The sequence below is a fragment of the Limulus polyphemus genome, unplaced genomic scaffold (assembly GCF_000517525.1).
Source record: "Limulus polyphemus unplaced genomic scaffold, Limulus_polyphemus-2.1.2 Scaffold2189, whole genome shotgun sequence".
Taxonomy (NCBI): Eukaryota; Metazoa; Arthropoda; class Merostomata; order Xiphosura; family Limulidae; genus Limulus; species Limulus polyphemus.
In genome coordinates, this window is record NW_013667799.1 from 139623 (window position 1) to 152606 (window position 12984).

The 12984-nt window shown below is 32.1% G+C and overlaps 1 protein-coding gene across 1 annotated transcript in view; it reads left to right on the plus strand.

Annotated features, from left to right (window-relative positions):
- The window catches only part of LOC106466218, a 95445-nt gene that overhangs the window by 26721 nt on the left and 55740 nt on the right, over nucleotides 1-12984 (plus strand). Inside the window, exons 5-6 of the mRNA XM_013926467.2 lie at nucleotides 5081-5130; nucleotides 8305-9146. Coding sequence (XP_013781921.1) covers nucleotides 5081-5130; nucleotides 8305-9146 — 892 coding nt within the window. The remainder of the gene's footprint in view (nucleotides 1-5080; nucleotides 5131-8304; nucleotides 9147-12984) is intronic.

Below are 12984 nucleotides of genomic sequence, written 5' to 3' on the forward strand. Positions count from 1 at the left end.
TATAGAAAATAACAGATAAAGTATAAAGTTTTACTAGAAAACAAAATGATTGAAATGCATTTAGGAGGTTTTTAGAGATTACACAAAAGAAATTTGAGATGTTTGAGATGAGGAAAAGTATTTTTAGTTTTAACAAGAAAATTACTTTTCACACAGACTATTCAAAACAAATATTCAATATATTCATGGATAAATCTTTATTTTATTTTATTAAAAATACTTTTGACATGCAATGTCAAGATAAAAACAACAATGTTTTCTTACTAGTGTAGCAGACTAGAGTAGACTAGTATGATATGTATTTCAATTTCTAAATTATTGTAACCAAGTAATTTAAAATTTAAATCAAATTTATTCACTTGGTATCTGTTCTTAAACTGCTGATAGACAGTCTAACTAAACATCATTGTTCATATGTCATAATGAATATTAAACATAGTGTTGAACTGGCACAGTCTGGATTCTTACAATCTAGTTAGTCATTTCTGAGTGTAAATTAACAAAAGTTCTACTACTTGTGGAGTGACTTGGTCACTGACTCTGACATGTCTATCTACATATTGGTAGCCAGGACCAGAATCTAACCAATGCTCCACTGCAGGTAAAGCATTGAATTGTTTCTGAGAAGTATCATTCACATTAATTTCCATGATGGCATTCATTGTGTCCTGTTGTAGTATGGGACATTTAGAGTCTTTCTCAATATTTATGGCTGAAAATCCCCTCTCAACACCAGCTGTGGTGACTGAAATGGTCATCATCATCTCAATGACAGGCTTTCCTCTCAATAAGTCACCATACACTTGGAGTTAGATGAAGTTCTAATTTTTAACACATGCAACCATTCCTCTAAGATGACTTTCCTCTGTTCTTCCTTGAAAAAGTGTAGTAAAGTGGTCTAGGATCCCTTCTAACTTCTAAGTTTCATAGTTCACTAATTCCTGAGTTTAATGTGGCCAAGTGCTGAAGTTAAAAATTTCAGCAAAATTACTGAATGGTGGGCTTCATAGTTTCCCAAATCTCACATGAAATAGACCATAGCTCCATCAATCATTTCAGTATATAGAGGTTCACAGTCACTTTCATCTGATTCTCCTTTGAGTTTTAAGTCTTTGAACTCCCCGTTTTTATGTTTCTTCAATAAAGACTTCAGACTTGGACCTGGTGTGGATTTTAGGTTTACCAGCTTAAGCAGAGCAGTTGTCAGTCTTGGGATTATTACAGTGATGAACATGTCTTTAGCTTGAAATGCTTGAGACAAGGTACTGAGAACAATGCTATAATTAATCATAAAGTGCAAAACTATGGTTTTTTGAATATATGTCAGGATTTCCTTGGCTTCCATCACTGTCTTTTCAACTACATTACCAGCAATATCTTCCAAGTGCATGATAATTGCTTTGAAATTCTGAGAAAGGGCTCTTAAGAGCATGTACCTGACTAGCAAGTCATCGGATTTGTTGTACGCCTCCATATGTAACAATTTATCAGATTTATCTACTATTCATGCAGGCATAAAACTGCTCTTTTTTTCATTGGAATAAGTCCCAAAAACAAACTGGTTTGAATCTTGATGGGGCAAGTGTTAATATGGGCCACAAATCAGGAGTGTGGGTCTTAGCACATGATGATGTCCCACACCCACTTGTCATTCACTGAATAAATCACAATCTGGAACTTGCTATTTTAGATGAGAAAAAAAAAAGCACTTTACTTGGATAAATTTGATGACATTCCCATACTTGTATTCCAATGCTACTACTACTCACAAAAGAGGTAGTATAGAACTATATAATATCACTGCAAGTTTGGATGATAGCAAGCAAGGATTTTGAAAAGATGTTAAAATTCCATCAGAAAAGTAGATCATGTGTAAAATGTAGTGCAGCAATCGAAGCATTAGTTTTACCCAAGTTGACTACCACAGCCAAAATACTGAGGTGCATGAATACAGACAATATTAAAATATTTACTTATTTGTTCAACACTGCATATTATATCATACAACTGCATATGTCATTACAAAAATTGGAGACCCTTTGTGAATTACAAAATATAAACAGTGTAAATGTGGGCAAAAATAACTTCAATGGCCATGGTTACAAAGATTTTATGATGCCCATAGCAACTGTTATTATGTCAGAAACCATGGAACAGGTTGCTGCTGCTAAATATTTCTCTGAACTTGCTGATAGTTTTACAATAATTGAGTAGAAAGAAGTGTATGTTTGAAAATGGTACACCAGTCACTAAATTATCACAGTTCATTCCTGTTATAAAGGTGATCAGATAGAAGTGTTTCTGTATATTTATCACAGACAGAGGAATCTGAGACAAGATCATACCATCCAAGTCATGCCAATGGCAATCAGAACACTGATAGTGATAAGGGTAACTCTGAGACTACTGCTACATCTAATGCCGGTACATCAACACAACACATAATGACAACAAGAGGAAAAGCTTGTAAAGTACGATGATGAGGAAGGTGTCACATTTTGTGATTATTGTCAAAAGTTTCCAAAACTTGCTGATACATAAAGTCAGTTATTCAAAGGAACTGGCTTCTGATTGTATATCACTGTTTGCTATTTTGGTGCCACTGCCAAATAAAATCTGTGTAAATCACTCCATGAAGCTTTCGTTTTGATGGGTTTAGTAGGCATATTGTGTAATATTAGTGCACTATTGTCTGCTAAGCCATGCTTTTACCAATTCTTGAACCTGCATGGTAAAAAACGTTAATTATTTATATAACTTTTACGGTAACTAATTGAAATTATGTTTGTTTGCAAGGATGTTTCAACTTTTCATATACTCAAACCATCAATAATATTTAATTGTATTTTCTATTGGTTTTGATGTTAAGCATCAAAATTTAAATTCTAGGAACATTGTTTTACTATAAATGAGTTTGTAGAAACTTTGTCAAAATGTATGGTATAAGATTGGCCTTGTCATCCTTCTCAGAAGCTTATTACAATGAAAATTTTGCATAACTGTGCCTATCAATTTGAGTATGATTGACAATGAAGGAGGTAGTTCCAGGGATAGAATGGGACTTGAAATATTGTTATTAATAAAGTGAAATTAACATCTGTTTTCTCCTATTTTTAGGAAGAATGTTTTCATGTATTTGTGGTCTTTTCTTTGATATCTTGTTAGGGGATAACTAAAGTACTCTTCTGTTTGAAAGAATTTGATTTCTTCTTTTTATGTTAGACATTAATAGCAAGCCTCTCCCATGAAGATAAACTACAAATGTTTAAACATTTTTTATTCCACAATTCATACATTTTCTATCTAGTGTCAACAATTGTGAATTCAGCAAAGTGATGTACACCACTTGTGCTCCAACGTCGACCTGAACAAATCTTCTTTCATCTGTTTCTATGATTTGGTGACTCCATGGTGATGGACATCCCCAAAAAAACTTAGATTTATTTGGGCAATATTATTATTATTTGAGATGTGGGTGGAGAGTATTTTTAAAAGGTGGCAATCTTGTCTGTACTTCAAGCCTAGTGTTTTGATGTCTTAATACTGATTTTAGTTGATGCAAGTTACATTTTTGTTTATCAACTTTTTTCTTTACACCAGATGTTCTCAAGTTGTAGATTACTAAGGAGTTCAGAATATACATTAAACTTCCAAGAATGTTACAATAAACTTCCAAGAATGTTTTTTTTTTCTTTTAGTTTGTTTCTGTTTTTTATGAAATTCATACAGGAACTATTTGTAAATAGCCATCCTTAGTTTTGAACTGATGGACTAGAGGGAAGATGCTAGGCAGCAGTAACAACTTCCAACTCATGGGCTATTCTTGTCTGACTAAATAGTGGGTTTCTTATAGTATACCCACAGCCTCCAAAGTGTGGAACACATGCTTCTAGCAATAAGACTTGAATACTGAATGTTGTGATTCACAATCCAGGCGCACTGACTACTAGGCCATTCCCAGTCCATCTTGTTAATATTTTGAATGATTTATGTTTGGGGATTTTAAAGTTATGAACTAATTTAAAAATATACAGTATGTGTAGAACTCTGTTAAAGTACTAGCCTTTTTTAAAGTGGCAAATGCTCTCAGTTTTGAGTTTTTTGTTGCCTGACAAATGATGGGTCTAGATTCTTCATCTGCACTAAAGGAATCAGGAATTGAAAAAGTTTGAGAACTGATACTCCACATGCATTGCCTATAAAGAACTTTTAAAATATTGTGAATCAATTATCTAATTAATAACTATCTTAATGTTTATGTTGTAATTAAAAGTGTAGAGCCCCTGAATAAAAACACCTTCTGCATCTTAAGAGTTTCAGTTTATAAAATTTTATACACTTCGTGTTCCCCCAAAACATAATCAGTTTCTGTATGTTTTCATTTCTGTGATCTCCTTGTTAAATGAAATATTTCATTTGTTATATTTCGATTGTCACATTTTCAGATTGTGGTATTTTTTAATTGTTCTTATCATAATAAGCTTTATTTGTAGTGAAATAGCAAAAGAACAAAGTTTTAAGTCAAAGTATCTTCTAAAAGTTAGTCTAGTTCACTACTTCTGAAAACTTGTAGAAAGTTTCCTGGTTTCATGGCTAGTGAAGTGACAGTGACTCTTGAAAACTTGTAGAAAGTTTCCTGGTTTCATGGATAGTGAAGTGACGGTGACTCTTGAAAACTTGTAGAAAGTTTCCTGGTTTCATGGATAGTGAAGTAACAGTGACTCTTGCCTTTTGTCAGCAGTCCCTAGTGTTTTATTTCTTAAACCTTGTGAAAAAAAGCAAAATGTATGATGATTTATATATTGTATATTTTCATCATATTTGCTTATGTGTAAATAGAAATATTCATGCATGTATAAAATTTAATTGAAAAGTGTTTAGGTAACACCTTCATTGATTATTGATATGGTAGCACACCAATACTAATGAAGAAATCACACCTTGCCAGCTCAGATGTTATATACCGTAAGAGTTTACAGTGTAGCTAACATATTCATTTTGGATTAAATGTTCATTGTAGTTATTGATAGATAATAATCTGATGTTTATGTAATTTAATTATTTTTTTTATCCTTTGCAGCACTGCCAAAGTCTACCACCAGCTCTAGTACATTTAATACAAATAATTTGGTGAGTAATATTTCATCCTTTGTTCTTCTAAGATTATAAAAATTTTCAATCAAGAATCTAGTATATAGAAAGGAAAAAAATAGCATTTAATAATACACATTTTAATATTTTATAATTTAGCTCATTCTACTTTATTTTAGTATTTGTGTCTATGATTTGGTTATTTGTAGAAAAATCAAAATATCTCATGGGCTCAAAAATAAATTTCAAAATGATAAATTTTGTAAAGACATTAATTGTTTAGATTACACAAAAATTTAAATATAGTTTAAGTAAGGCCTTCTTACTCGATGTGTTATTTGCTTTTCATTAAAATTTCAGATAAATCACTGAAGCCTCTAATAATTACATATAACCCTTTACTGTTTTCGAATGTGCAATTCTATGTTAAGTGTAAGTGATACATGACATATACATATGGGGAGTACAATTATAACAGCAGTAAAGTTAAAGCAGTAATAGTTTCCCTTTACTTCAATACAGTTTTATTGATTCAATTTCATTGTGCTATATTATATGAGTAAATCAAGTTTTTATGGCTATTAGTAAGATTGCAAGCATTCCTAAACCACTCACATGGTGGTTTGATGTCCATTTTGTAGCATATATGTATAAAATGATGTCAAGAGTCTTCTAAAAGTCATATCTATGATTCCAGAAGCTGTTTTGGAGGTAAAAATTCCCACAAACTGTAGTTGATTCTTAGCCAGCACCTTTTAGTGTTTTTCTTGTGCCTTCTTTCAACTAGGACTTTGATTTCAATATGTCTTTTCTAATTAATTTCAGAAGTTTTCTTTTTTTATTCTTTTACTTTCAAATATATATTGGTGTCTTTTATTGTGTTAGTTTCTGTTTCACTAACTCCTATTTTTAATAGTGTCGTTTGAGGTTTATATAAATAATGATGTGCTATTGGAAGTTGACCCCTGAAAACACTTTCAAGTTAATATGTTACCTTCCATGTGGGAAGAATAATAACTTCGCATATCTTTTTCTCTATAACTACTGTTTGAACAATCTTAATTTTCATTTGTGAAAGATAATTGACTCAAATATCATCAATCGTCTTTTACCCAGCTAATGCTGTGTCATAGTACATCCACCTTCTTTCAACCAGCTGATGCTGTGTCATATTACATCCACCTTCTTTCAACCAGCTGATGCTGTGTCATATTACATCCACCTTCTTTCAACCAGCTGATGCTGTGTCATATTACATCCACCTTCTTTTAACCAGCTGATGCTGTGTCATAGTACATCCATCTTTTAACCAGCTGATGCTGTGTTATAGTACATCCACCTTCTTTTAACCAGCTGACACATTTATTAGATCAATAAACTGTTGACACATTTATTAGATCAGTAAACTGTTGACACGTTTGTTAGATCAGTAAACTGTTGACACGTTTATTAGACATGTGAGAGGTATTTCTGAGTATTCATCCTTGCTATTTTGAACCAATATTACCAGTAGTTAAATGTTCAAGTGGTATAAGGGAGTAGGGCAATATAGGAAAAAACATATGCAAATAATTTTCTCTGCAATACTTTTGCCTTTCCTTTTTTGTGTTCATTAATTTTTGACAAATTGCATTATTATAATGTGTAAACAGTGTGGTCTGTAAATATCATAAACTAAATCATTCTGTAATGCAGATTTCTTTAGTTATGAATTACTAAAATAAAAGTAAATGTGACTGTTAAATCTTAAAAATTCTTTAGCAATAGTAATTCAGAAATATTAATTTATAGAAATCTGACTGTAATTTTAGTTCTAGGATTACTGATGGAGTCCATCATTTTTTAAACATATTTCTATAAGCTATTAATTCAAGAAATTGCATTATATTTTACATTACCAGTAGTTTATGCTAATTTCTTTCATATATCTTGTTCTCAAACAGTATTTAGAAATTTTGCATTTGAAGGTTTAAATAGGGGTGTGCCAGTTCAATTCTCTGTGGGTACTTAACTAATTCTCTGGTAGTATGAATAATACAAGTTTACTATTGTAAAAGGAACTAACATTTAAGAACTGAATTTGACATCCTGTTCCCGAAAGAATGTGATTAGCTGACCTTGAAACATTAAGTTTTGTACAAATCTGTTACCATTTCTTAACGAGTATTAAAACTGTATTAAGTTTTGTACAAATCTGTTACCATTTCTTAACGAGTATTAAAACTGTATTAAGTTTAAGTCGCTCCAAGTCACTCTTTGCATAAAATCTGATAAAACTGACATTAGTCTTAATTATTTGGAGGAGTTTAGGATACTGTGGTTTATAAGGATATCATGTAAAGTTTTCTGAAGTTAAATCTTTTTGTAATGCTAATTTTGTGAAGCTGGTATTTTGCTTGTTGTTATAGATCTTTATTTTTTTATCTTTCATGGTTGTTTGTTTTCAGTTTTTCATTGTTGAATTTTAATGAATGGAAAAGTATATCAGTTATTTATTATGTATTTTATCTTTGTTTTGTATTGGCTTTTTAAAACAGATTGCCTGAAGTTTTGACACTAGGTTTGAGTACAAAAGCTTTATGAGCTCACAAGTGATGGCGATGAAATTTTAAGTGTTTCTTCTTATTTGTCATGTTTCTATACAGAAAAGTAATTAATTTCTTATGTTGTAGTATACAAATATCTAAAAATAGTAGGTATCCCTGATGATAATCATTATACTGAAATACATATTTTGCCTAGAGACAGAGGTAAGGGTAAGCAAATTTCATTTAGAGAAGTAGTTCATACAGTTAGTTTTGTATAGTTCTAATCTTGTTTTAGCAACATTAAAAGCCATTATAACTGTTGTAGATGTTAATAAATAGACAACATCAAGAGGTGTCATTCACTCCTATTTTCAATTGATATTGCTGAAATATTTTACAAACTCATAACTATTAGAAACCTGGTAAGGTTATTTTTGGAAATTTTTGTAATATAATAGCTTGGTGCTTTATTAAATTATAAGTGTGAGAGTTGATAAAACTGACTGTGTGGCAGAGGGAAATATTTTGATAAATGTGTTATATTTTGATTCCACTAGAGTGCTGTTTCCTTTCATTCAAGTGATGTATTTCGGTTTTGGTATATTATTGTATTGATTATTTAAATTTTTAGTAAAACTGAATATTGTACATATTTAAAAACTAAATTGATGAATTTCATCAATAGAAACCAGTTCCATCACAGAAAAGTGGATTTTTTTCTGACTTGGAAACAATATTTGGGGAAGGAAAGGAGAGCACAAAATATTCTACAAAATCACATCTGTCAAATGTACAAAATAGAAAAGTTCCTTTTCATCCAGCCAAACCAGTAATCCGTCACTCGAGTAAAAGGCCTGCCCCTATTCCTCTTTCAGCAAAAACTACTACTGGTGATGTCTTTAATTCCAGCACATCCGCTACTGCTCCAAGTGAACCTCTCCTTATTGATTTTGATGCTACTCCAAGCTCGCTTACTCCTTCTTCTGTTTCTTTCTGTAGTTCAAGCATGAGCCAAAAGTCACAACAATTTGATGTTATTAAGCAAAAGCAAAATAAAAGTGAAGAAAATTTGTTAAGTATAGATGATATCTTCAGTCTTAATGATCATGTTCAGTTTCAAGAGAGTAACCTACACTTTAGTGGATCAGCTAAGTCAGATAATTTTCTTACTTCAAATAACTGTTTTGGTCCAGACAAATTTAATTATTTCCAAAATGTCAGTGATGAGTCCACGAAATCAACTGGATGGATGGTAATTCAGGATAAGACATCTTCAAGGCATAGCGGAAGTACATGCACTGAACTAATTCAGGATAAGCCATCGTCAAGGCATAGCAGAAGTACATGTACTGAACTTGTAAATTGTTTTTCTCAATCAGTTATTCCTGAGACTGCAACAAGTGAACTTAAGGTTCCAGTATGTTATAATAGCTCATGTCAATCTACTTGGCTAGCTCATCAGGTGACTTCTACCTACACCACTACTGCTTCTAACATACTTGCAAATGTGAATGCTCAAGAAGAAAGGTAACTTAAAAAGAGAGCAAAATTAATTTAGCTAATTTCTTGTTTTTTTAATAGATGTATAAAGCATTTAAATTTACAAAGAGAAACAATATTATTTGACATTATATGTAGAATCTATGGGCAAAATAGATGTGTGAATGAGAAATAAATGTTCAACTAATTGAAGTAATTCAAGTAATCGAATACTCAAGAAGAATAACTGTAATAATTATATCATGTAAAAGTGATATTTAACAAGACCATTTCCATATTTCACAAAATATTAAGAAATAAGGATTATTATATTATTCTTGTATTTTTCTCTTGTGAATCAAATGCTTGATTAGACATCATTTTACACATTAAATTATTTACAGTTTGTTGCAAATTATATATGTTCATATTATAAGGTTGTGACAATCAGATACTAAATATGAATTATCTTAATTATATTAATTAGTATGTAGTAATAAATAAGATAGTAGCTAGTAATCAGATGTACATGGAGTTGATCAAATTCACCAACCCCTTATTGGAGAGGTAATGATTATAATTCTGAATTTACTATGTGTTTATAAACAAAATGTACAAGTCTGTGTTGCATATGTTTTTGAACTGCTGACATCAGTCTGATTCAGACTGTGACAAGTTGAAGTGGAAGGTGATGCTCATGTAAAGATGAAAGATGCTGATGTTTGGTTTACATTAAATTCAGGATGCACCTTGTGTATCCACAGGTTCTCTTTGGTGCAGAGCATTTTTTCATTGGCCGCACTTCCCCAGATACCATAGTCATTGAGTGTAATTCTAATATCACGGTCTTGCAAACAGTGATGAAGAATGGACGACTGATTATATAATGTACTTTGCTCATGCTCTTAGATTCTTGAGCTTAAACAATGAATTGTAGAGCCTATATAGCCATGTGAAGATTAAAAATACTTTTGTCTGTCATACAGTTTACATATTACATTTACATAACTTCCAGAACCTCCAAAATGCATATTTAGTTTTTTCAGTATCCCTCTTCTATCTGGTATTTACTCTCCTCTACCATAAATTGTTGTTATATCAGTAAAGTAGGGTAGAATGAACAGCTCATGACATCGAATACGTAATATCATGTTGAATGGCACCATGTAAAAATCTATGGCATGTACATTTTGACCTCCACCCTTGCACATAGGATTAATAATTAGATTAAGATAACTATACACAGTTATGAAGAGAAAGAATAGAACTATCTAAAAAAAACTAATTCCTAACACTTAAAAGCCTTATTTTTTTTATTGCACTTTAAATGAAAGAAGTTTCAAACACTTTGCTTTCAAAAGTTCTCTAAATTTTATTTTAAATTCAAGTTCAAATATTTTGCATAATGCAGTACTTACTGTAAGTAAAAACTATAGGTATAATAAAGATACGTGGTTGTACAAGCTTACAAAACACTAGACTGACAGATATAAACTTAAAAACTACACAGAAGTAAACCATATATTTTATCCTTCCACCAGCATGAGTCACAGTCGTATAGAGCCATGAAAGAACGGAAGGTAGCTGGTACATTTAGGCTAAGAGCTGGAACCAGTGTTCGTTATATATTGTAAGCATATGCAGCAATATGGCAACTGGTTGCTCTCAAATTAGCCAGTTGGTAATAATTTCATGTTGAAGACATAAGCCTATAATTTGAACAGTACCATGCTGAAATGTATGGCAGGAGTACAAGTACCGACAGCTGCTTAAAAAAGTTCTGGGGAGAAAAATAGTATTCATGGGAGTTTGTTATTATGTTAATATTTTGTTACCCACTGTTGGGCATATTCCTCCCACCAATGAAAACAATGGTTATATTAGTTTTTTATTTTGTTTTCATATGTTTTATTTGAGAAAATATTACACACAAGTATTTAAAAGAAAAACATCTTTTATTGCCATAAAATATATACAGAGCACACGTTTATCTCATAATGTGGATTAAATGATTTACTGTAATGTTTACTAAAACCTATATATCCAATTATTCATTACAAATTCTCCAACCTGTATATTTACCTGGTATGAGACCTTTTGGCCAGGGATGCTATTGACAAGGTTTCTCACCATTCTGTGGGATTTTATACCTGTGTGTTTAGCATTCCTCAGTACACCGGTATCTGATTATCATTCCTTACCGTTTCCATCAGTTTCTCGACCTTCCTTAGTTTGCCATGAGGAGTTTTCTCACCCTCTGATGGTCTGGGACTCTGAATGACCAAGGTCGATGTCTCTGATGCTTATCTTCTCGTTCCTATCTACTTAGCATCCAGACTGTCTATGGTCTGTACATCACAGTCAAGTTTATCATTTCCGAGCCCTTCCTTTGGCCTGGCATTGGCTCCATGTGTTTCTTTTTGTTGCATAGTGCATGCCTTTAATTGTCAAATTCACATGAATGAATGAATGAAGGATGACTAACTTCTTTTATCTTCATCCCATCCAGACTCTTTTAACCATACTCATCTCCTTTTTTAGATTGACTAGTTAAGCCGGAGAAATCTCATTTTACACCCACTCACTATCCGGTGGCCCCCGATGGGACAGCAATAAGTCTTCGGATTTCCAATGCTATAATCAGTTGTTCAATTCTTCGCAGTGAACACAGCAGATAGCCTGATGTGGCTTTGCCATAAAAACACACACACACTATCTTGCAGCATTGTAATCCAACATGTTTTAATCTTTGGATTTTAGAAGTTCACCTGCCATATTATTCATTCACAGTTCTCACAGATGGTGAACTTAGTACCATACAAGTAGTGTTAGTAATGTTTGACATATACCAAAGCTGCAAATAATTACTTTCTTTGTCCTGCAGTGCCATCATTTAGAAAGATTAACATATGACTAGCATTCACCATAACATACCCTTAACTGTCAACATCTATTAGTGGGTCAGCAGTAAGTTTACATGCTTATAACACAAAAATCAAGGGTTTTAATTCCCTACAATTGACACTGCAGGTAGTTCAATGTGGCTTTGCACTAAAACAAACAATTTGTGACAACATTATTCTAATTCCACTATTAATGTAACTAGTATCCATCTAGGGTTAGCTGGTTACAAAACAATAATACTAACCCTAGAAAGCTACAGACTTACCTGAACCCAGTCTTTAACCACTACTGTCTATATGGTTTCAGTGGACAATTCACCTCTGCCATACTCCATCTGAGTATGCAAAAGTGCAAACTTTCCTGGTTTTATTTTCAGCCTTATTTTTTATTGCTGAAACCCAAATCTCAGTCTATCAGCAGCAAATTGAACTGTTTGGTTAAACATCTAAATTCATCCACATTATGAAGCATGTTTCTCAACTTAGTTCTCTTATTGTGAGTTCCATCAGCCTTTTAAATGATGTGACATGAAATTCGCCCAAGCTTTCTTGAGCAGTGAAAGAAGTCTTTGGTTTGCTTTCTGTATACAGTTCAACTTTAGCCTAGTGGTTAAATTTTTGGGCTGTGTATTGAATGTTCCAAGCTTCAAGCAATGATGAGCAATAGATATCACATACTTTGCCATTAAGGTTGACAATACCTGTTCATGAGTGTCCAGACATTTGTCCATCAAATTAGTATGTTAACTCTCTCTTGTAAGTTAAAGTAAACCTCAGATTAAAAGTGAATACCAAGTTTTTTAACATTACTGTGGTTGCTTTAAAGTAAGTTCAACTTTAAACAATGGTTTGAACATTATCCAAACATTAAATTTAACAGCGTGAACCTTCTTACAAACATTATTCACTTTGGAAAATTAAAAGTAAAAGTTTAAAATAAAACAAAATCTACTCACTCTAGATTCTACAAGCAAGTATAAAAA